General features: G+C 39.3%; 1 protein-coding gene across 1 annotated transcript; it reads right to left on the bottom strand.

Annotated features, from left to right (window-relative positions):
- Positions 1 to 10,261: 10,261 nt before the first annotated feature.
- Positions 10,262 to 11,211, bottom strand: LOC309400376 (mas-related G-protein coupled receptor member H-like; the record flags this gene model as incomplete). Its single annotated transcript, XM_081968813.1, has 1 exon — positions 10,262 to 11,211. One exon carries the CDS (start codon positions 11,209 to 11,211, stop codon positions 10,267 to 10,269), a length of 945 nt encoding a protein of 314 aa, XP_081824939.1. The 3' UTR covers positions 10,262 to 10,266.
- Between the last annotated feature and the right edge of the window lie 10,800 nt (positions 11,212 to 22,011).

The following is a 22,011-nucleotide window of genomic DNA, read 5'->3' as shown; positions in this document are numbered from 1 at the left end:
GCCTCTCTGGTAATTACATATGGTATATTCAGAGAGGTGGGTCTTCTCTGCCATGATACCTGCCTTATAAAAACCTCCCCCCTCTAAAGTGAGGCTCAACTCTATCCCTCCTTATTTTCTGGAGGTCTCCCAAGACCTGGTTTTGTCATCAGACCTATAGTTCTCTGAACAGCTGTGATGTCTTGTGGCTCTGTTGCTGATGCAATATATTGTATGTGTTCGGTTTTATATGACTGTGGTTTATATGTTTATTATAAATATGCTATTTTTGTGGTATGTACATCTTATTTCATTGACTCATAGTCTGACTTCAGCATTACTTTCTTCTTTCAAACCATTTGTGATCTCAAATACTCACATTATACTGCCATTCTTCAGAGCAGAAACTGCATTAAGCAGAGGAGTGGCAAAATGATTGCAGCCAATGAACTCCTGTTCTTCTTAATCTATGTTTTAAATCAATCTATGTTTGGAATCTGGTTATAGTTATATATCTGCCCAACATGGTAGTGTCTTTTTTTAAAAAAAAAAAGTTTCAGATATTTGGTTACAATTTCAACATTTACTAGATGTCAGGGTTCCAAGTATCGTGTTTCCCCGAAAATAAGTCAGGGTCTTTTTTTTTTCTTTTGACCCACAAAATATGGCTTGGGCCTTATTATCAGGGGAGGGCTTATTGTTTTGGGGTTGCTGGGTGGCTGCTCCCTTGCGAGCAGATTCCAAAAGAGCCGGGCACAGCCTCAGTGGTGAAGCAGCCATGAGGTGACCACGCTCATGAGCAGCCACCTGGCAAACCCCTTCTCCAGCCGGGAGAGCACCATTCAGTGACCTAGGGGGTATACCTAAGGCGCCAAGCCATGTGGTACTCTGCCCACCCCCAAGCTCCTGTGGCTTGGTACATTTGGAATACCCCCTAGGTCAGTGCATGGAGTTCTGTACCTGTTGGAGAGGGTGGTTGCGCGAGTGCCTGTTCTTCCCCCAGCTCGCAAGCCTCGCAGCCTCACCATGCCCTGGCCCAGATGTCCCTGAAAAGCCAGGGCACTGCCGCTGCCACACTCCGAGCATAGTTTCTTCTCTGGCTTCTAAACTCTGGAACTTGGCTTCTGATTCTTCCAGCAGCAGCCACTCTAGGAATGCATTCTATGGTTGTGGGCCAGCTGCCATAGGGCTGCCATTCAGGAGCCTAGCGGTAGCCCAAAGGCACCAAGCAATGTGAGCACCTTTCCCACCCCCCGGCTTCCCTGGCTTGGCACCTTTGGGGTACCACAAGGTCATTGAGCAGTACTCTGCCTGCCCAGAGGGAGGGTTATCCAGGGGGCTTATTTTCAGGGGGGGGGCTTATATTTTTGCCCACACAAAAAATGTGGCAAGGATTAGTTTCAGGACAGGTTGTATTTTCAGGGAAACACGGTAACATCCCCAATGAAAGAAGACTCCAAGGCTTGAGTTTCCTCAAAGTTTCATTTTATTAGAGATGTCATATTAGCAGATCTGGGAAACCTGAATCTGAAAGTCTCCAGGTTTTTCCCACCCAAATGAAAGTTCAAGTCCCTGTCCAACACCCACATGTCCATCACATGGTCCAATCAGGCACCATCCAAAACAGAAGATGCATCCCAGCCACACCATTCCAGGTGCAGGGCAAGATGTCCTTGATTCTCTGAGAAAGGAATGTTATTTAGACTATATATCACCCATACTCCATATAATCCCCCCTCTCATTTTCCCACAGTAGAAAATGTGGTAGGCCTGAAGGTCCAATGTAAAAGATGGCTTCCAGGTCTGACACTAGACATATTTTGGGGTTGCTCGGTGGCTGCTCCCTTGCGAGCGGATTCCAAAAGATCCGGGCACAGCCTCCGGGGTCAAATGTTTCTTGTAATTGTAGATGTGTATTCAAAATGGATTGATATTGCATTATTGTCTTCTACAACTGCTAATGCTGTTGTAAAGGTATTGAGAGGGCTATTTGCCACCCATGGGATACCTGATCTTGTCATCTCTGACAATGGGCCCCAATTCACATCAGCCTTCCTGAGCTCGTTTCTCACTCAGCTAGGGGTCCGGCATGCATTTGTAGCCCCCTTTAATCCCACGGCCAATGGTATGGCAGAACGCGCGGTACGAACGGCTAAGGAAGCGTTAGCCAGGTTTGGCCCCCAGAACTGGCAGGAGGACATTGACAAGTTCCTCCTATGGCGACACGCTACTCCTCGCTCCACTACCAATAAAAGCCAGGCGGAGCTATTAATGGGTCGGCGCATCAGGACCACCCTAGACCGGCTGCACCCTGACTATGCCCCTGAGCGTCCCCTAGACTCCCACAGCACAATAAAGGGTTTTGATATTGACGCTCCCATATATGCAAGGAATTACGCAGGCCCTTTGGGTTTCAGGGGTAATCAAACAAATCACGGGCCCCTGCTCTTATACAGTAGAGCTGGAGGATGGCCGGGTGTGGAAACGGCATCTGAACCAGCTAAGAAGCCGGCAGGAAACAGCAATGAAAACAAATAGGCAGGGCCTACCCCTGCAAACGTCTAACAATGACGAGCCTAGGCCTCGGTCTGTTTCCCCGGCTCAATCCACAAATAGTAATAACTCTAACCTAAGGGCCTTACCTGTTCTTCCCCAAGTGTCTCCAGCGTTGTCAAGGAGAGAGAAGGAGAGGTCTGGGTCCAGAAGGTCAGTAAGTCCAGAAACTGGGGCAGAAGTTCTCCCCAGAAGGTCCGGGCGCATTAGACACTGCTCGAGGTATTTACACGACTACGCATGCGCGTTCTAAGTGTGAAGGAGTGTTGTGTATTATAGTTTTCCCTCTGGTCCGTTCCACCAGAGGGTGCTGTGCTCAAAGCTGATTGGCTCCCGCTCTGACAGCCTGGCATATATAAAGGCTGTCAGAGCAGGGCACAGCTGTTGCCTGTTAGCTACGCGTGCGCTATGACAAGCCACGCTGGCAACCATTGTTAATCAATAAAGCTGTTAGCTGCTTTGAAGTCCTGGCTCGCCTCTCTCTGTCACCCGGGTTCCACCAGACTGGAACAGATAATATTATCACTCAGGAAAGCCTATATTGGATCCTGAGATTTAGTTTACATTTCTCTAGGACATAAAAGTGGATGGGCCCTTCTAGGATTGTCTAGTTGTTCTCTGTTAGTCTTAGTCCTTCCAAAATTAAAACAGTAACCTGGATTAGTGAACGTTTCCTGTCATGGTGGTTGAAACAATACCTTTCTTTTCTCTAATCAAAAGGAAACAAGAGAATTAACAGGATTTCTTGAAGGGTAGGCACATTTGGCTTTGATTAATGAAAATTAAAATTAAATGCACTAAATTTCACATCAGTCTGTGCTATTTAAAACTGGAAAATAATTATGTTCCCCTCGTATATCTTTTGAATATTTCAACTGAAGAGCAAATAAAATTGCAATCACAAATCTCCTGGATCATCAAATTAACAAATTTTGTAAGAAGCTGTGGCCTTTCTGTCTCTTGTGTAACAGCTGGACAACTCAAAAAAAGAGCTGCCCAAGGAATTAAGGACATAGAAGCACAAAATGATATAGCTATCGTTAGTAAGGTGGGTAACTTGAAACAGCTGAGTAAATACAAACATACTTTTCAAGTAGACAGCTATTTGAAGTTACAATTGCCAAAACATCTTAGGGAGATATTTAAGTGAGGGAGATTTGAACAGCTTGACACAATGGTCAGATATGAGAGCTTCCATTCTCTACTCTACAATGAGCGTCTCTGCATTTGCGGAGCAGAAGAGGTAGAAGACCTGGCTCACATCCTATTTGATTGTTGCTTGCGTAAAGGGGTGAAAGACAGGTACCTTGCTCTATATACCAAATAAATGACCCGTTGGGATCCCCATATCAAAACAACTCACTTTATGTGCAGCCAGAACCTGAAAATAACATTTAACCAACGACAGCACTTAAATAAAATGGTTCGGTTGAGATTTGCATATGTGGGACTTATTGGAGTAGATTGCAGGGGTGACATCAAAATATTATTTTATCATATTTTATCAAATATCTTAAATTATTCTATTCCAATTTCATTTTAGACTGTATTTTATTCCAATTCCACTTTATCATTAAAAAAAAAACTATAGACATGTCAGTTAGAATTAATACAGTGGGGGGAGGCTGGAGCCTTCATTAAAAAACATAGTTCTCTCCTAGAGGAGGAAAATATGGGAGGTAGTGAAAAAGGTAGTAATGTACAAGATATGAAGGAGAGGGAGGCTGTGGCTCCATCTGGGGACAGGGAGGAGGGAGCAATATCAAAAAGGCTCAGGTCACAAAAATAAATGCATTTGAAATATTATTGTAATTGTTGATATACTAGAAAGTGACAAAAATAGAGATGATTGAACACATGGTTGATATAATGTAGAACAAGATTCTGTTTTTGCTTATCTTTTATACGTTGTCTTTAACATTGTAAAAATTGTGAGATTTGGAGGGATTTCTACCACTAGAACGGGAGTTGCCAAAATTTTCTATGTACCCTTTTAACTTTCCCTATAAATGTTTAAAAACCAATAAAATACTTTTAAAAAAAAACTATAGACATGTCAAATGCAGTGATGTAAACAGCCAATTATAATATATGCCACTGGTTCCTGAAATCTGCAGGCATGATGACAAAGCCAAGTCTTGATGGATTTTGAACAAATAAGAAGGGCTGATTTTGAACAAATAAGGAGGGGGGTTTTTTTCTGCCATGGTGAGCACCCTATGAAAAAATGCTTTGCAAGGGTCATTTTGCTGGCTTCTACAAGGCCTTTAAAATAAGGTTTTCACAACTGGACTAGGGATGACATAATGGAGATGTTTATAACATGATTAACTGGAATTTATTCTCTTGCATCTTTGTTACCATTTTGTTTTTACCAATTTAACTTAAATTGATTGCATTTTTAATGTATATGGATTATGCTATTATGTATGCTACCCAGTATCATGACATGGAGGGGATGGGGTGGCTCAGTGGCTAAGACACTGAGCTTGTCGATCAGAAACGTCGGCAGTTTGGCAGTTTGAATCCCTAGCACTGCGTAATGGAGTGAGCTCCTGTTACTTATCTCAGTTTCTGCCAATCTAGCAGTTGGAAGCATTTAAAAATGCAAGTAAACAAATAGGGACCATTTTGGTGTGAGGGGAACAGCATTCTGTGTGCTTTCAGCATTTAGTCATGCTGGCCACGTGACCATGGAGACATCTTCAGACAGCGCTGGCTCTTTGGTTTTGAAACAGAGATGAGCACCACCCCCTAGAGTCAGGAATGACTAGCACATATGTGCAAGGAGAACCTTTACCTTTATTATGACATGAGGTGAGGGTGGGTAGCAGTGGTGGGTTCCTACCGGTTCGCACCGGATCACGCGAACCGGTTGGCGACCGAACCCGGAAGTAACCGGACCCGGAAGTAGCTTCTGGGAACCGGCAACGGTCCTGTCGCTCAATCGCCCTTGCCGTCCCAATGCAGCTCGCTCGCTCCCCTGCCCATCCGCACTAAACTAGCTAGCTCAGCCAGCCGCTCACTGATTGGCTGGAGTCCAGCCAATCAGTGAGCGGGCTGGAGGCGACCCGTTTAAAAGCGGGTCCTCCATTTCAAAACTCCCTTCTCTTCGCCTTCCAGGAGCTTGCTGCTTCCCTCAGGTAAGCAACTAAGCACGAGGGGGGGTGGGAGGCTAGCTTTGGCAAGGAAAGGCCTCTGGGCCTTCCCTCGCTGAAGCAGCAGGCTGGCGTGGGCCGTGCGGGCGGCGGGCAGCTAGCTTCGCCAAGGAAAGGCCTCTGGGCCTTTCCGGGATGAAGCGCCAGGCTTGGGTGGAACGCGCGGCCGTCGGGAGGCTAGTTTCGCCCAGGAAAGGCCTCTGGGCCTTTCCGGGATGAAGCGCCGGGCTCGCGTGGAACGCGCGGCCATCAGGAGGCTAGTTTCGCCCAGGAAAGGCCTCTGGGCCTTTCCGGGACGAAGCGCCGGGGTCGCGTGGAACGCGCGGCCATCGGGAGGCTAGTTTTGCCGAGGAAAGGCCCCTGGGCCTTTCCTCGATGAAGCGCCGGGCTGGCATGGGTGGCAAGCCTCCGCGAGGCTAGGCCAAAAGCCCCCCACCCTCCCCTCTCCAGCCTCGCCTGGCTGGCTAAGCCCTAAGCAGTCTTAAACAGTCTTACCTGTCCTCCTGCCTCTCTGCCTGTCTGCTGCCTGTTGCATCAATCCATCGCATCGGAGAGCTGCTGTTTCTGCCTGCTGGTAAGTAACCTGGTTTTTTTTTCTTTTATTTTTTTTAATGTATTTTAAAATAATATTTTATTTATTGTGCATAGAATTTTTTAAAATAATTTTACTTAAAAGTATTGAGTATAGAATATTTTAAAATGGTTTACTTCAATTTATTGTGTATGGATTCTTTTTTAAAATTGTCTCAGACTATTTTAAAAAAGATTCTATTCAAAATAAATTAAAATAAACCATTTTAAAATATTCTATACTCAATACTTTAAAATGTATTGTGCATAAAATTGTTTTAAATTGTTTAAATTTAATTTTTTGTGTATGGAATATTTTTAATGGTTTCATTTTAAATTATTGTGTGTGGAATAGTTTGAAACGGTTACAGCATAAATTATTGCTGGTGGAATATGGCTGGTACAATACCTTAAAATAGTTATACTATAAATTATTGCTGGTGAAATACTTAACAATGGTTTTTAAGGATTTTTTTTATTTATAGAATATCTATTTTGAATTATTGTTTGGGAATTTTTATTTTTTAATTGTTTATAAAATATATTTACTACAAGAAATGTTATTCCTTTTTGCAAATGTTTTCTTTGTGATGCAATATGTTGCTTAAAAGTGTTCAGACCAGGTTTATGTATCTCAAAGTGGCTGCTTTTCTATGGGCAGGCCGGGTTGATGCAAGGCAGCTTTGCAAGATTTTGTGGGTTTCACCCTCATTTATGTAATTCTGAGGTGGTTGATGGTTCTGTGAGCTTCCTGGCACTGTCCTTTATAATTTCCATGGCCTTGATGGTTTTTATTCCAGTGGCTTTGTCTTTCCTGTCCTTAGGGTTAGGGAAAAAAACCTGGTTTCATTTGCAGTCTTTGGGGGGGGGGATTCTTATTTTTTGGTGTTTTCCTGGCACTGTCATAGTTTGTGTGGGTGTGGGTGTGTAATGTCCCGCAGTTATCTACACATTAATAATGATCTAGTAATATTTCCTTATACATTTTAGGGACCTTTCCTTACATAATTGGTGTTTTCTTTCATACTTCTGGATTTCTAATTTCTGTTTCCGTTAGTTAGCAATTGCTAAAACAAATCCCATGTGAAAAAGTATTCAAAGCCTTCTTGATTTTAATTGTCAATTTATTTATTCCTGCACATTGTAATATTTATTCATTTTCATATGTCTGTTTTTCCACTGTTGTGCAATCACAATTCCAGCAGCTGTTTGTTGGGGGACACCCTTCCTGAAAAGACTGAACATTGTTGAGTGAAAACAGAGGTCCCTTCTGTTACCTATAGTCCTCAGCTTACAACCACAATTGAGTCCAATATTGTTTTAGTTATTCTGCAGTTAGTATTATTTAACAGGATGAAGAGACAACAGAGTATGACCGCTAGGACAGTCATCTTTCCTATGTAAGTAGCTCTTTTATTGCTTTGTGTGCTTGTTTCATCCTTAATATAGTAATGCAAGCAATTAAAGTCTTGCTTTATGTGTCTGTCCTTTGTGCAGGTTTTTGAGCAAAATAAATCGATAAGGTGGTGTGCAGAAGACCGGCAAGCCAGGGATCCTTCCTCTGTAAGCAGCTGTCTTTATTGCTGGGTGTGGTGTGGTCTGTGCTGTGTTCATCCTTGAGATAGTGAAGTGCAAGCAATTAAAGTCTTACTTTCTGTGTCTCTCCTTTGTACAGGTTGTTGGAGCATGAGGTGGTGGTGCAGAAGACGCAAAAAAGGAGAGTAATTTTCCTTTTCTATTATTTTGTGTGCTGGTTTCATCCCAATGCAGTGCATGCAATGAAAGAGTTCATTTCTGTGTCACTTCTTTGTGCAGCCCATTCATTGGAGTCCGTGAGATTGAAGACTGGCAAGAACAGTCATCTTCCTTCTGTAAGTTGCTCTTTTATTGTTTTTGTACTTATTTTAATCTTATTGTAGTTCATCCATTGGGACAAAGAATTCAGTGATATCGTCTTGGCCACTCCCACCTGGTCACATGGTCGGCAAGCCACTCCCACCCAGTCACATGTCCAGCAAGCCACTCCCACAAAGGAGGCCACACCCACAGAGTAGGTTCCAAAAAAATTTGAAACCCACCACTGGTGGGTAGCAAAAATAATAGATACATAAATGCACATTAAATCATGGTCTTGAAAAAGGTGAATTGCATCAGGGAAGGTGAGAAGAAATTCTGCAACACCACTTTCTTCAGGTGGTAGATATTAGGTAAACAGGTTGTTTGAAAAATGTTTTGATATTCCACAATGTAAGAATTGGGATGAGATCTGAATTATTTGTGTAAAAAGATGGAACCTGGCAGATTCCATTTTGAATGAAATACATATCTATGTTGCTTGCTCAGGCTGGAAAAATACTGCTTGTAACAGCATTTCATGTTTTGCGGACAGCCTGAGTCACTTTGACCCAGCCAGGAATAGCCCAGGTGGGAACTTGTAAGTCCCCTTTGATACGGGTATGTTTTGGGGAAGTCAATACTTATCTTGTTATTGTTTAAATGGTGAGAACAGAGGAAATGGGGAATTTTTGGTAAAGTTTAAAATATCATTTGTTCTTGACATGCAGATAACAGGAATTTCCCAGAAAACAACGCAGGAAATTTATTTTTGGGTTATAGCTTAATTATTGCCAACTATTGTCAATATTGCCAAGTATTTTTATTGATCACGCCAAATGCATTTATGTAATTGTATTATGACACACTTTGATAATACCCATGAGACTTCAACTTGTGTATTTAAGTATCACCTGTAATGCTCAGCATTCTCCTCCTGAGAATCCTTTCATGTGCATGACAATTATCAATAAGACTCCTTCTTGTTGATTAATAAAGCTTTTTGTTTCTTATAATCCCCTTGTATAATTTTTCTTAATGAATAGAAATATATCAGGGATATTTTTCTTACATAAAAGTTAATAGTCTGCACAAATTGGGGATTCATGCACAAATTATTCAGAATACAGAACATTTTCTTTTAAATAAAAAAGAGGAAATCATGGGCTTGCTTGGAAAGAAATGAATGTATCTTTGGAATGGACAATGGGGACATTAAAGAGTTCAGCTTTTGGAACTTTCTGATGGACGCTTTCCAAAGGTGTGAATGTCAACTTTGAAAACTCTCAGCGATGATCCCACTAGCTAGACATCAAAGTTCAAACACACAGAATTGGAGGCCACTCAAGTCGGGCAAGGCTGAATTAGAGCAAGTCAATTAGTCTTCAGATATTACTTGGTAAATAGATTAGTCCAACTTGAGAAATGTTTTGTTTTCCACAAAGATAATTATCTGCACAAATTCTGGATACATGCAGAAATTAATCAGCATAAAGACCAGTCTCTTTTAAATAAATTAAAAAATATATGGGCTTGCTTGGAAAGAAGCAAATGCATCTTTTGATTGTCAAGAGTGAAAGTTTCAAGGTTTTGATCATGATCTTTAAAGCGCTTCATGGCACAGGGCCTAGTTATATGCAGGATCGCATCCTGCCCCACACATCCCTACGACCAATTCGCTCACACAGAGAGGGACTTCTCCGGGTGCCGTCCGCCAAACAGTGCCGGGGGGCGACACCCAGGAGCAGAGCCTTCTCTGTGGTGGGCCCAGCCCTGTGGAATGACCTCCCCCGTGACATCAGGATTACTTCCGATCTCCGCTCCTTCCGTGTACAGCTGAAGACCCACCTCTTTCAATTATCTGGCCTGGCTCAATCGTAATTATTCTTATTCCTCCTAACTGTTTTTAAATTGTATTTTAAACGTTAAATCTTAATTTTATATCGGGTTTTTACAATTGGGGTATTTTAATGCGGGTCTTTTAACTGTCTATATGATGTAAATTGTTTACCTCCTCCGAGTCCGTGTTTGTGTATCTGTATGTATGTTCTGTATGTACGCCTATGTGTTTTATATATTTTCTGTGTTTTATATGCCCCATTGTACGCCGCCCCGAGTCCTACTTGGAAAGGGAGCGGCTAATAAATTCAAACTAACAAACTAAGTAAAGCTTTTAGATCTTGGAACCTTCCGAAGTTTCCAGTTCATCAATAGATAGTTCTTCCTCCTTGAAAACCTTCTGAAACAAGTCTTTGATGCCTTTCCGGGCTTTACCCCTCTGTCTCCCCACCAGGTAATAGATCACTGGGTTAATGCCGCTGTTGATGCAGGTACACAAGTAGCCATAATGTACAAGGTTGGGGTGTATGTATTTGAAAACATACAGGATAAAATAGAAGGCATTTAATGGAAAAGCCAAGACTAGAAAGAAGAAAAGCGTGAGCAAAATAGCTGTCAAAAGCTTCCTCCGCCTTTGGCTTTTGGATATGAAGCCAATTTTGATAAATAAGGCTACACTAGAGATGGTCATCAGTGGCAGGCAAAGCACAGCATTAACGATGAACTGATACATCAGAGTATAACTGTTTCCAAATCCATCAACTGCTATCATTGTGAAATGAATTGAAGAGAGGATGAAGGAAATGGCCCAGATGACAGCACACACAGTCGTGAACAGGTGCACCGGCCGGTGGCATCGATACCAAATTGGAAAAAGGACCGAAACACACCTGTCGATGCTGATGACTGTCAGGAGAAATTGCCCCGTACTGTACATTAACAGCATGCCCATTTGGAAGAGTTCATAGGGAAAATCACAATACAAATGTGTAAAAAGCCAGTGGGTTTCGATAATCAGCTCGAAGGCAAGAAAACCAAAGTCTGCAACAGAGAGGTTGATAATATAAATGGCAAAAGTGTTCCTCTTAACAGAGGAGCCCAGTAACCAGATCACAAGGCCGTTGCCCAACATTCCCAATACACAGAAAAGTATAGTGAAGATTGCAAAAATAAGCACTTCTTCGTTTATGCCAGAATCATAACAGGTTCTGTTTTTGCCAGTGAATGTTGCATTGAATTGTGGTAAGACAGTGAAAGGAGAGGAGGACGCCATATCCATTATGCTGCAGTTTTTTCCCTTCCTTCTATGGCTGCAGATACTTCTGTTGGGACAAAAGAGAAACAGTTGGTGTTAGGCTTTAAAGTAATTCTTGAAAATGCATATTGATTGCATGTCAGAATATGTGAGAATATTGCATATAAGTCTAATTGCTGAGATGTGAGCAAAAGCATGATGGTTTGCAAGATAATCTCTGTATTAACAATTGGATAATGAGCACACTTGAAGTCAAATTGTGTTTTGCTTATACTTGTCGCAAACTGGTCAAAACTGCCAAAACTGATCTGTCCTGTCCTCATAGGCTGCATTGATTTTCACACAACATTGTGTTAGATATTCTACTCTTTTCTGAACAAGGCCAGAAAAATTAACATTTGAAAGAAAAGATGAGGGGTAGCTCTCTAGGGTTAGGGTTAGGGTTAAATTTGGCCAACTTGGCTTCTTTCAAAGGGTTTAATATAAAAAACATGCTTCATTTCATTATTAGTTGCTCCTTCTTGTTCAGATCAGGTCTCAGAATAATGATATAGCATTTGGGGGAAAAGATGCAGACCAGTAATCCAACTGCTGAAGCCAAAATGGAAAAGATCTCTACCACCACCATATATTTTCCCTTAGTGCTCAGGTAAGTTGGAATAAATGACACCCAAACACTACAAAAGATCAACATGCTGAAGGTGATAAATTTGGCTTCATTGAAGCTGTTGGGTAAATTCCTAGCTAGGAAGGCCACAGTGAAGCTGACAGCTGTCAAGAACCCCATAAAGCCAAAGACAGTATAAAACATAATGGTTGAACCTTCATTACATTGCAAGACAATTTCTTTAGCCATGGAGTGCATGTCAGAATCTACGAATGGGGGGAAATTTGTTAACCACACTACACAGATAGCAAATTGTACCAGGGAGCAAGGTAGAACAATAGAAAGAGCCAACCTTTTCCCTACCCAATTCCTCATTTTGGAACCAGGCTTGATGGCCATGAAAGCAAGAACAACAATGGCTGTTTTTCCCAATATACAAGAAAGAGCTACAGAGAAGATGAGGCCAAAAGCAGTTTGTTACAAGAGACATTTCACCTGGTCTGGTTGCCCAATGAAGAGAAAAGTGCAAAGGAAGGAGAGTTGGACAGCAATGAGAAGGCTAAAAGTGAGGTTCCTGTTATTGGCTTTAACAATTGGAGTGTCTTGGTGTTTAATGAAGATCCCCAGTACTAAAATTGAGGTGAAAGAAAAGAAGATGGCTGTGACCAGCAAAAAAATCCCCAAAGGTACTTGATAAGTCAAGTAAGTTATAGTTTTTTGAAGACCACTGTCCTGATCTTTGTTTGGATAATGATCTTCTGGACATGGAAAACAATTATCTAAGTCTGTGGAAAAAAGAAACAAAAAAGAAAACCATTCATAAAAAAACCTATTTTTTTCCAGCATCAATCATCAATAAAACAATATGCCCACTAAGGTTCTGTGACTTACATTGGGATTACTTTTTGTTAAAATAATTCATAATGCAATTTGCAATGTGTTACCTGGGAGTGCCAGGTACATTTTGAACTTGGCTGTTTCATATGAAGAGAAACCATATTTACCCATCATTCAAAAATGAAAATGTAAACCTAAGAATGAAACCAGGGCAAGGCACATGCTCTGAAACCTCCAAGTGGCCTCAACAACTGTCTAAAACATGGGTGTCAAACATACAGTATCATGTTGCCATCACATGACATTTTGTGATGTTTTTATTTCCCTTTGTGGAGCTGGCATCGGCGTGGCCTGCACATGACACATCTGGCCTGTCAGCCACCAGTTTGGACTCCCCAATCTTTTTAATTTTTTTCTATTCATACAAATAACCACATGTATACCATTACGTAACCAACACTGTTTTGTATTATTCAATATTACATCAATTCATCTTGCTATCAACGCCCAAAGACTATTATTGGCTCTTCTGCTCTCCATACACCATATTTACACCCTATCCCTCACTTTCTTGCCTCTTCTCCCTCTCTCCTCCTCCCTACCTCCTTTCTTCCTTCTGCCACCTTTCTCTTCTCTATTTCCCCTTCTCTCTCCTTCTCCTCTCTCCTCTTTCCACTCCTTCCTTATCTCCTCCTCTTCCCCCCCTCTACCCTCTCTCCTAAACCTCTTCCTCCTCCTCTTGTCTCTCTTCTCTCTTCCACACTCTTCTTCTCATTTGCATGGTGTATTTCAGCAACTGAGCAGGCTTCATTTAATGTTGATCGTGTTAGTAATTTCATTTCAATAAACATCTTTCATGTTAGTAATTTTAACATATATCTTCCTTTTTTAAAAAAAAGTATACATATATAACATTATTTTTTTAAACTCCCCTCCCAAGCTTATTGTTTGGCTGAAGTGTGGGCCTGGTTACAATTTCCAGCTATTCTAACCATAATATTGTATAATTATACATCATTATATGCCTCAAGTTTTTAGTTCTCTCTTTATAATCTCAATAATAAATATATTTACATATATACTTCATTATAAATATATTTCAAGTTTCCCCTAAGTTTTTTCTCATATCTTTACTTAATTATCTACTAATTACAATCCTTGCTATTCAATACTTATTACAATTCCATTAATCTGCTATATAACATGACAAGCAATATGTACCTCACTTATATTCATCCTCTTACAAGTTCTATATGTATCCATATTCCAAATATTGTAATCAATATTTAATTATCTTTGCATCATCATCCTTGTTATTCAATCAACTAGCAATTCAGTTTAACTGTCATGTTAAAGACCAAATCACATACCTCTCATTTGTATTCTCCACATAGCAATTTCTAAATATCAAATTAACTAATGTTTAATATTAATATATGTACTTCTGTATGTATGTATGTATGTATGCATGCACGTATATGTGTGTATGTGTGTGTGTGTGTGTATGTGCATATGTTTGCATGTGTATGTATACTTCCCTTCTTCCTCTCTCCTATCAATCTTCACTTCTTCCCTCCACCCCCTTATCCTTTCCTCCTAGTGAGCCTTTTATCCCAAACTCTAAGCTTCTGCTTTTTCTTTCTACTGGGTGTATATTCTTCCTTCCATAACTTTTTCATCACCCACGTCATTCGATGTATCCTCCTCAAAATTATCTATCTCCCTGTCTTCTTCCCCTCTTTTCTCTTATCATTCATTTCTTCTCTATGTCTGTCTGGCCATTTCCTTTTCTTTCTTATATAATCCCATTCCCTTTCTTGGTTGGGATATATCCTCCCTTTTCAATTTTCCTTGTGCCACTGTCAAACCCAGTGAAATCTTTTGTCTGTTTTTTTTATTTTCTATTGTTTTTTCTGTAGTTCCACTTTCTTTCCCTTCTTCTTCCCTTGCTTCTTGTTTCTCCTTCATTTCTAACTTCAAAATTCTATTTACTGTTAGTTTTAATGACTCATGCACATTTTTTTATAATCTCACATATTTTTTCAAATTCCCAACTTTTCATAGTGTCCAGTTCAAAAGTTACAGTTAATTATAATTTAAGTTCCACAATTTCTTCTTATTTTCCACTTCTAATCCAGCTCCAACATTCCAGTTCAACTAAGAAGAGAAAAAAGGAGAAGACTTCTTTCTTCCACAACTATCCAAATGTAAAATCAAATAATCTGTGCAAATTCAAATCTCCTTAAATGGTTAAGTTTCATTTTCTTTGTTTTTCGGTCTTCCCTCTGGCAAATGGCTCTGCCTCTATTCTTTCAGCTTGATGATTTTCAAAGATACACCTTGGTAGTTTTAAATCTGGGAAAAAATAAAATTACAGACATGGGAGAAACAACAATAATTCTTGATTTTTTTCTCATGCTATTTTCCACTTGTGATTAATTAGAATTGCTTAAGATGTGTAAATTAGAACAAGCTAGAACAAAGCAAGTCTCCTTGGTATTGGTGTTTTTTAGCCTCCATTCCCCCCTCCTTCTTTCTCGTGAAGTGCCCAATTGTCAATCTCTTTTAAAGACACAATCTTATCAGATCCAAATTCAAAGCTTTGTATTTCAATGGCTTAATCAATTCTCATTTCTGTCTCCAAATTATTTAAACAAGCAGTTCTCTTTGGGCTTAATGATTTTAACTGCCATTTTTTTCCTTCTCATTCTTCCTTCTGCCAAATTCCCAATCTGTCAGTTAATATTATTTTCTACTCACAAGATTGTTTGCCTTTTCCAAATTCTGATTTGTATCAGTTGGTTATTTAAATCTTCTCAACAGGTCTCACCAATCCTTTCAAACATCACTCCTGCTCAATGCTTAGTCCAGATGCTTCAGCTTTGTATCGGGCATTTTACAATGCTGCCTCCCTTGACACCGATTCAGAGAGCTAATCTCTGACATACAAGGAACTAGTTCCATTCATCTCGATCTATTGAGACGCAGCTCCTTCTCCACTTTCACTCCAGCAAAGTTCTGATCAGAAAATCCCCGACATTGGTTTCTCAGCCAGAATTTATGTGAGGCTCTTCAGAGCCAATGGGTTTTCTGACTGTCTCACTGAGGCATTTCTGGTCTCTCTGGACTCCCCAGTCTTAAAGAATGCAAATGAACAGCTGTCTGCAAGGAATATAAATCCTTCCATCCCTCACCATCCAGTCAAAGCTGAAGAAGCTTCTTGGATGACAAGTGAAATGAAAAAGTAGAAAGTCCAGTTGCCTCTTGAAAAAACATCCATGACCTGGATGACTGAGAATCTCTATAGATAAGCTCTAAAGCATTACAAAACCCAAATAAGAATGGATTAAAGCAAGACAAACTATTTTGCAGAAAACTATACCCTAATCATGGAACTACCTAGGAGAAAACAATACTCCCATCAAAGTGGTAGCACAATTTACTGCATAAAGACAGGGATAAAACAGAACAATCACCTGTCCTGTGAAACATTTGCTAGCCAAATAACCACGCTCAAAGAGCATGAAGAACTCAACAATACAAACCCAATGTTCCTACATTCTATTTTGTGGCACAATAGTTGGGCAGATACACATCTGCAGTCTGCACCCTTATTTTTACAGCATTCTCTAGCCTTATTGAAGGGCCAAGTGGATTGATGGATACCTTCTACATGGGGCTTCCATTGAAGACCATTTGAAATCAGTAACCTTTCCCCAATGCATCAACACATGTAGTTTTGGTGCCCCACGGTTCACTTGAGTTGCACTATTGCAACAAGTGATTTGTGAAACCATCTCTTTCTTACAGCATCTGTTTCTTTCAGTAAGTCAGCTAGGTGAACATGCTGTAAGTCTCATGTGTTAAATGTTGTTGACCCATGGGAGTAAGAGGTATACTTTCTCAATAGATGCCCAGGCTTTTTAAATATCCTCCCATCTGAATTTTCAGGCAGTCCTATCTTTTTATCCCTGTATTAAGCTGAAAAGACTGGTCTCCTGGTCAACATGTTGGCCTGGAATGGGGCAAGAATGAGACAATTGACTCATTCATGTGAGGCTGATGGAAGGGTATTTTTATTTTTGTAATTTTGCAATTTTCTAATTGATTATGGTGATCCTCCTAGGTTCATTAAATGAGACAGGCAGCCATATCAGATCAATAAACAATGAATACATTATGATAAAATAGGAAGTAAAATCAGATGAAAAGATCACCTCTGTGGTAAATGCAGTCACCATTACAGGTTACCTTTACTTCCAAAAAAAAAAGAAGGTAAAAAGGAAAGATTTCCGATGCTCTACCTAGAAACTTTGATTTTCTAAAAGAGAGAGAGAGCATATTCAAGGAAATATTTTGAAAAGGGACAATTCCAATCTGGAAAATCTGTTGAACCTTCTAGGTGGAATAAACTGATTTGTGTTATCATCAAATATCTTATTACACAATTTACAGTTTGCAGTAAAAGTAATCATCATTACCTTTTTTTCCAAAAAAAGAATGTACAAAGGAAGCATTTCAGACACTCTAATGACAACATTGGTTTGCGAGAAAATATTTAGGATATATTCAAGGAAACCTAAAAAGTGACAAAACTGGAAATTTGAACCTGCTACTTAGAGTGAACTGATTTGTATTGCTCTACCTAGAAACTTTGATTTCCTAAAAATATAGAGAGAGCATATTCAAGGAAATATTTAAAAAGGGACAATTCAAATCTGGAAAATCTGTTGAACATTCTGATTAGTGTTATCATCAAATACCTTGCTGAGCTATGAAAATTCAGTTCAAATATTTCATTGTTGAATAATTCAATATGTATAATAGCTCGCATTACTTGTCCCAACTTCTGCCAACCTAGCAGTTCGAAAGCATGAAAAAAGGCAAGAACAAAAATTAGGAACCACTTTGGTGGGAAGAGCATTCTATGTGCCTTGAGCATTTAGTCATGCAAGCCACATGACCACAGGGGTATGTTTGGACAGCACTGGCTTTTCAGCTTTGAAACAATGATGAGCACTGCCCATTAGAGTCAGGAAAAACTAGCACGTATTAGCGAGGGGAACCATTACGTTAATGAAAAGTTACATCTTAAATTTTACGTTAGTCTCTACTATTTAAAATTGGAAGAGAATTAATGTTCTCCATCACATTCACTTTCCACCCTACTGCATAACTACAGTATATTTCAAATAAAAATAAATCACCTTGCTCTGATTAACTGATTAATTCAGTGCTGCTTATATACCTGATGACTTTCCTGAATTTTGTATCAGGCAACATTACCTGCCATGGTGATAGGAGGAAGAGCTTCCATCTCCTCTCATAAATTATTTGACCCTCTTTGAATTTGCGAGTGTAGTACCATATGGCCCTCAGAGCATGTGCCACAGCATAGACTGCATTGTAGATGTTGTAACTATGTCCACTCACACTGGTCTCAAAGACAGAATTGGAAAGAATCTCTTTTCCAGTGCAGATCCTTTCATCATTCCTATCTGTAATATCACTGGAGAATGAGCAATCAAATGCATCTTTCCAAAAATCCCTTATAAACCCATCTTCTTTTTCACATTTTTGGAAACCTGGTAACTCTTTTGAATGAATTGCAAAGGAAAGAGCACCATGGAGAAAATCAATGGGCAAGGGTCTGCATCAGAATGGAGCTAAAATCCATCTGAGCTGCTATGATCCAAACTTTGGCCTTTCTCTCCTTTGGAATATCATCAGCAAATATGGATCATTATTCTCAAAATCACAATGGTTGCAATTTCAGCATTCAAGATCATTGCAATGACTGTACTTCCCATGATAACTTTATATAATTTATCTGCTTCCTCCATCATTTCAGCAGCTAAATTGCCATACATCATTGGCGGGATACACTCTATAAAGTCAAAGCAGATGCCTCTCTCTGAGTACATGGAAAGATTCTTTTGAATAAATCTCTCTGTGTCTTCCTCATACAGAGAAATCAACCCAACCCAGGTCCATCCAAAGTGCAGCAATAAGAATAGTATTCCTTTAAGCTGCTAGATCTCATCTGATAACATCCATTTGACAAAATGTTCTGCTGTTTCCTTATCCATCAGTGGAGCTGATCCATATGTGATCTAAATGGGGGGGGGGAGAGAATAAAGGCAAAAAAGTGATTGTTCTGAAGTGTGTGATGTATATAGTATTTCTTATTAGTTGAACAACTTGGCATAAGGAAATTTCACAGTGCATTTAAGAACAGTTGTGGTAGCAATTTTCAATGCAGCCATGAACTAGTCTGCAGGTTTTTAAAGACCTATCATGAGGACTCAACATCTGAGAGTAATAAACAACTGTTGAACTTCCCATCTTGTTCCAGTTTTGAACTCACATGAGGAAACTTGTAGTTGCACAAAGAGGTTGCAATGTTGACACAGGTCTTAGTCTGGGGTCCTCCAATGACTGCTACTGTATTGGTCTGGTCATTACATTTGTAATTGGGGATAAATTTATCTTTTGTAGATAGACATTCCATTGTTAATTCATGTTGTAATATCACCAAAATTGTCAGGAGTGATGTAGAAACCCAGGGTAACATTGGGTAAAATGCTGTAAAGGAGATCAATGTTTTCATTAATTTCCTTTACAGCAAGTGCCAGAGCCAAAGTGTGTTGGTAATTTAGACTAAGAAACCCTCAGTGAAAGTTATAAACTACGTCAATATATTTCTTCCTCATAATTAAACATTAGTATTTTTAATTATTACATATATTTATACAGAAAATGGGCTTCTTATTGTTCACTCTAGACATCTGGCATGTGGTCCAGGGCAAACAATAGTTCTAGATTCTATGGATTGAAAAGTACTGATATGAGAAATATTATTGTGTATCCCATTTCCTTCTATAGTTAAGTCTGTTTTTTCTAGAAAACTGTCAAATTTATAGTAAGATGTATCTTCCAGGATTAATTTGGTTGTTTACAATAACATTCCTATCTGGAGTGAATGAAGGGAGAATAGATATGATTTCAATTGTAGAGGAGATCAACCTTGACTGCTCTTTAGGAGGCCTGATCCTGAAGTTGAATCTCAAATACTTTGGCCATCTAATGAGAAGGAAGAGCCTAATGGAGAAGAGCCTAATGCTGGGAAAGATTGAGGGCAAAATGAGAAGGGGATGGCAGAGAATGAGGTGGTTGGATAGAGTCACTGAAGCAGTCGACGTGAGCTTAAATGGTCTCAGGAGGATTATTGAGGGCAGGAAGACCGGGAGGAACATTGTCCATGGGTCAGATATGAGTTATCAACTAACAACAACAAACTTTCTTACAAGTAATTTGACATTTCAACTTTGTATTCTGCAAAAAATAATAATCCAGTTCCATTGCCCACCAAGTCTTCTTCACTCCATAGTGGTAGACAAGGGAAGAAAATTCAGAAACTACCAGGATATACAGTATGTAGACTATTGTCACAAAAGCACTACAGCTTAGATTAGTCATGCTTCTTTCCTAATGAAACAAAGGACTATGAATGTTCTTTATGGGAAATAACCCTTGTAATAAATAGTAAAATTAAAAGCAACAATACTTCCCTTCTTTCAGACTTAGAATTTGTGGAGATGAAGTCCCTCTGAGCTTTAGAATTACAACATGGCTAAGAGTGATGCAGTATGGTAATCATTTATGGATGGATGGATGGATGGATGGAAAGAAGGAAGGATGGATGGAGGGATGGAGGGAGGGAGGAAAGGAGGGAGGGAGGAAACATTAAGAAAATGTTGAAAGCACTAGGACATGTAGATTATTTTTAAAACAGTCTTACAGCTTTGATTAGTCACACTTTTCTCCTAATACGTAAAGCAAAGGACTGTCAATGTTCTTTATGGGAAATAACTCTTCTAATAGTAAAATTAAAAGCAACAATATTTTCCTCATTTGAGACTAAAGACTCTCAGGTGAGGAAGGAAGGAAGGAAGGAAGGAAGGAAGGAAGGAAGGAAGGAAGGAAGGAAGGAAGGAAGGAAGGAAGGAAGGGAACATTATAGCGGTGATGTGTGTGAGTCTGTGAATGACAATGAGGATACTTACAGATACTGATCAAGGACATCGTGTGAAGCAACACTTTGAAAACAAATAACACCTGATAAACAATAGCAGCAATGATTAAATCTCCTGATTGATAATACTTATGAACAATTGGAAGAGGATCTCTGAGGTTCTGAATGCAGACTGAAGAAATGCTCATTGTCTCAGAAAAAAGGAATAAAACCAGTGTTCTGAATAGAAGCAACTCAATATATAGCATAGTCATTGTACAAATTCAATGTTACCATTCCACTGGTGACCTGCAACATAATCAGCTTCCCATGAATATTTTATAAAGTGAAGTATCACAGATTAAATGTGCATCTTTCTCATTCTCTCTACTTCTTATTCGCTTATTTCTGAGCTGGTATTAATGCAATGCAATGGTTTTAACCTGAGCTCGTAGTTTTTTTCATGTTTATTGGGATTCCCTTGGTAGCTGGAGAAAAGAACAACACTTTTTAATTTGATAATTACCTGTGGGATAATAGCTTACATGATAAACTACCTTCCTTGCATGTTTGTAAACTGTCAAAAGTAAACATGTTGATTTTATCTTAGGTCTTTTACTGAGAACTTTTAAATCTTAGATGTACAGCAGAAAATGGGGGTGAAAAATGTGAGGACATTTTGTTCTAAACATCTTTTCACATTGAGCAGATGCATATGTGAGGTCCTTAGGGGTTTCTCTAAGAAAACAGCTAAGCTCAAAAAATGCAATGAACTCCTCATTTCAATCCTGAGCTACAAATATTCTCCTTTATACATGCCTAGCTATAATCAAGTCCTCAATTTTATTCATTTAAGGATAGTTTAAAAAGAAAATAATTTCATTTACTGCAGTCATTTTGTCAATTACTTTTCAATGCAGTATATGTTGTGAAAAGTGAGGATATAACATGATACTAGAGATCAAGGAGGGTTTGAAAGTGGGAAATAATGTTGAACTCGTGATATGAATCAATGAATTAAGATGTAGTTATTTATATATTTTTCTTTTTCTTTTTTTTAAAAAAAGAATTTTATTGGGTTTTTTTTTTAATTATGGAAAAGGGTAAGTGAATATACAATTTTTTTTGCAGCTACATCATGCTAAGGGTAGAAATCCCTCCAGATCTCACAACTTTTACAGAGAAAAACAAAAAACAAAAGATAAAAGATAAACAGAAACAGCATCTTGTTATACATTGTAACAACCATATGTTCAATCATCTCTTTTGCCACTTTCTAGTATATCCACAATTACAGATATTTCAGAAACATTTATTTATGTGACCTGAGTCTTTTCATTATTGCTCCCTCCCCCCTGTCCTCTGG

The sequence above is a fragment of the Natrix helvetica genome (genome assembly GCF_964273705.1).
Source record: "Natrix helvetica genome assembly, chromosome: W".
Classification (NCBI taxonomy): Eukaryota; Metazoa; Chordata; class Lepidosauria; order Squamata; family Natricidae; genus Natrix; species Natrix helvetica.
The sequence above is the reverse complement of the archived record's forward strand: the minus strand, read 5'-3'. Positions and strand labels throughout refer to the sequence as shown.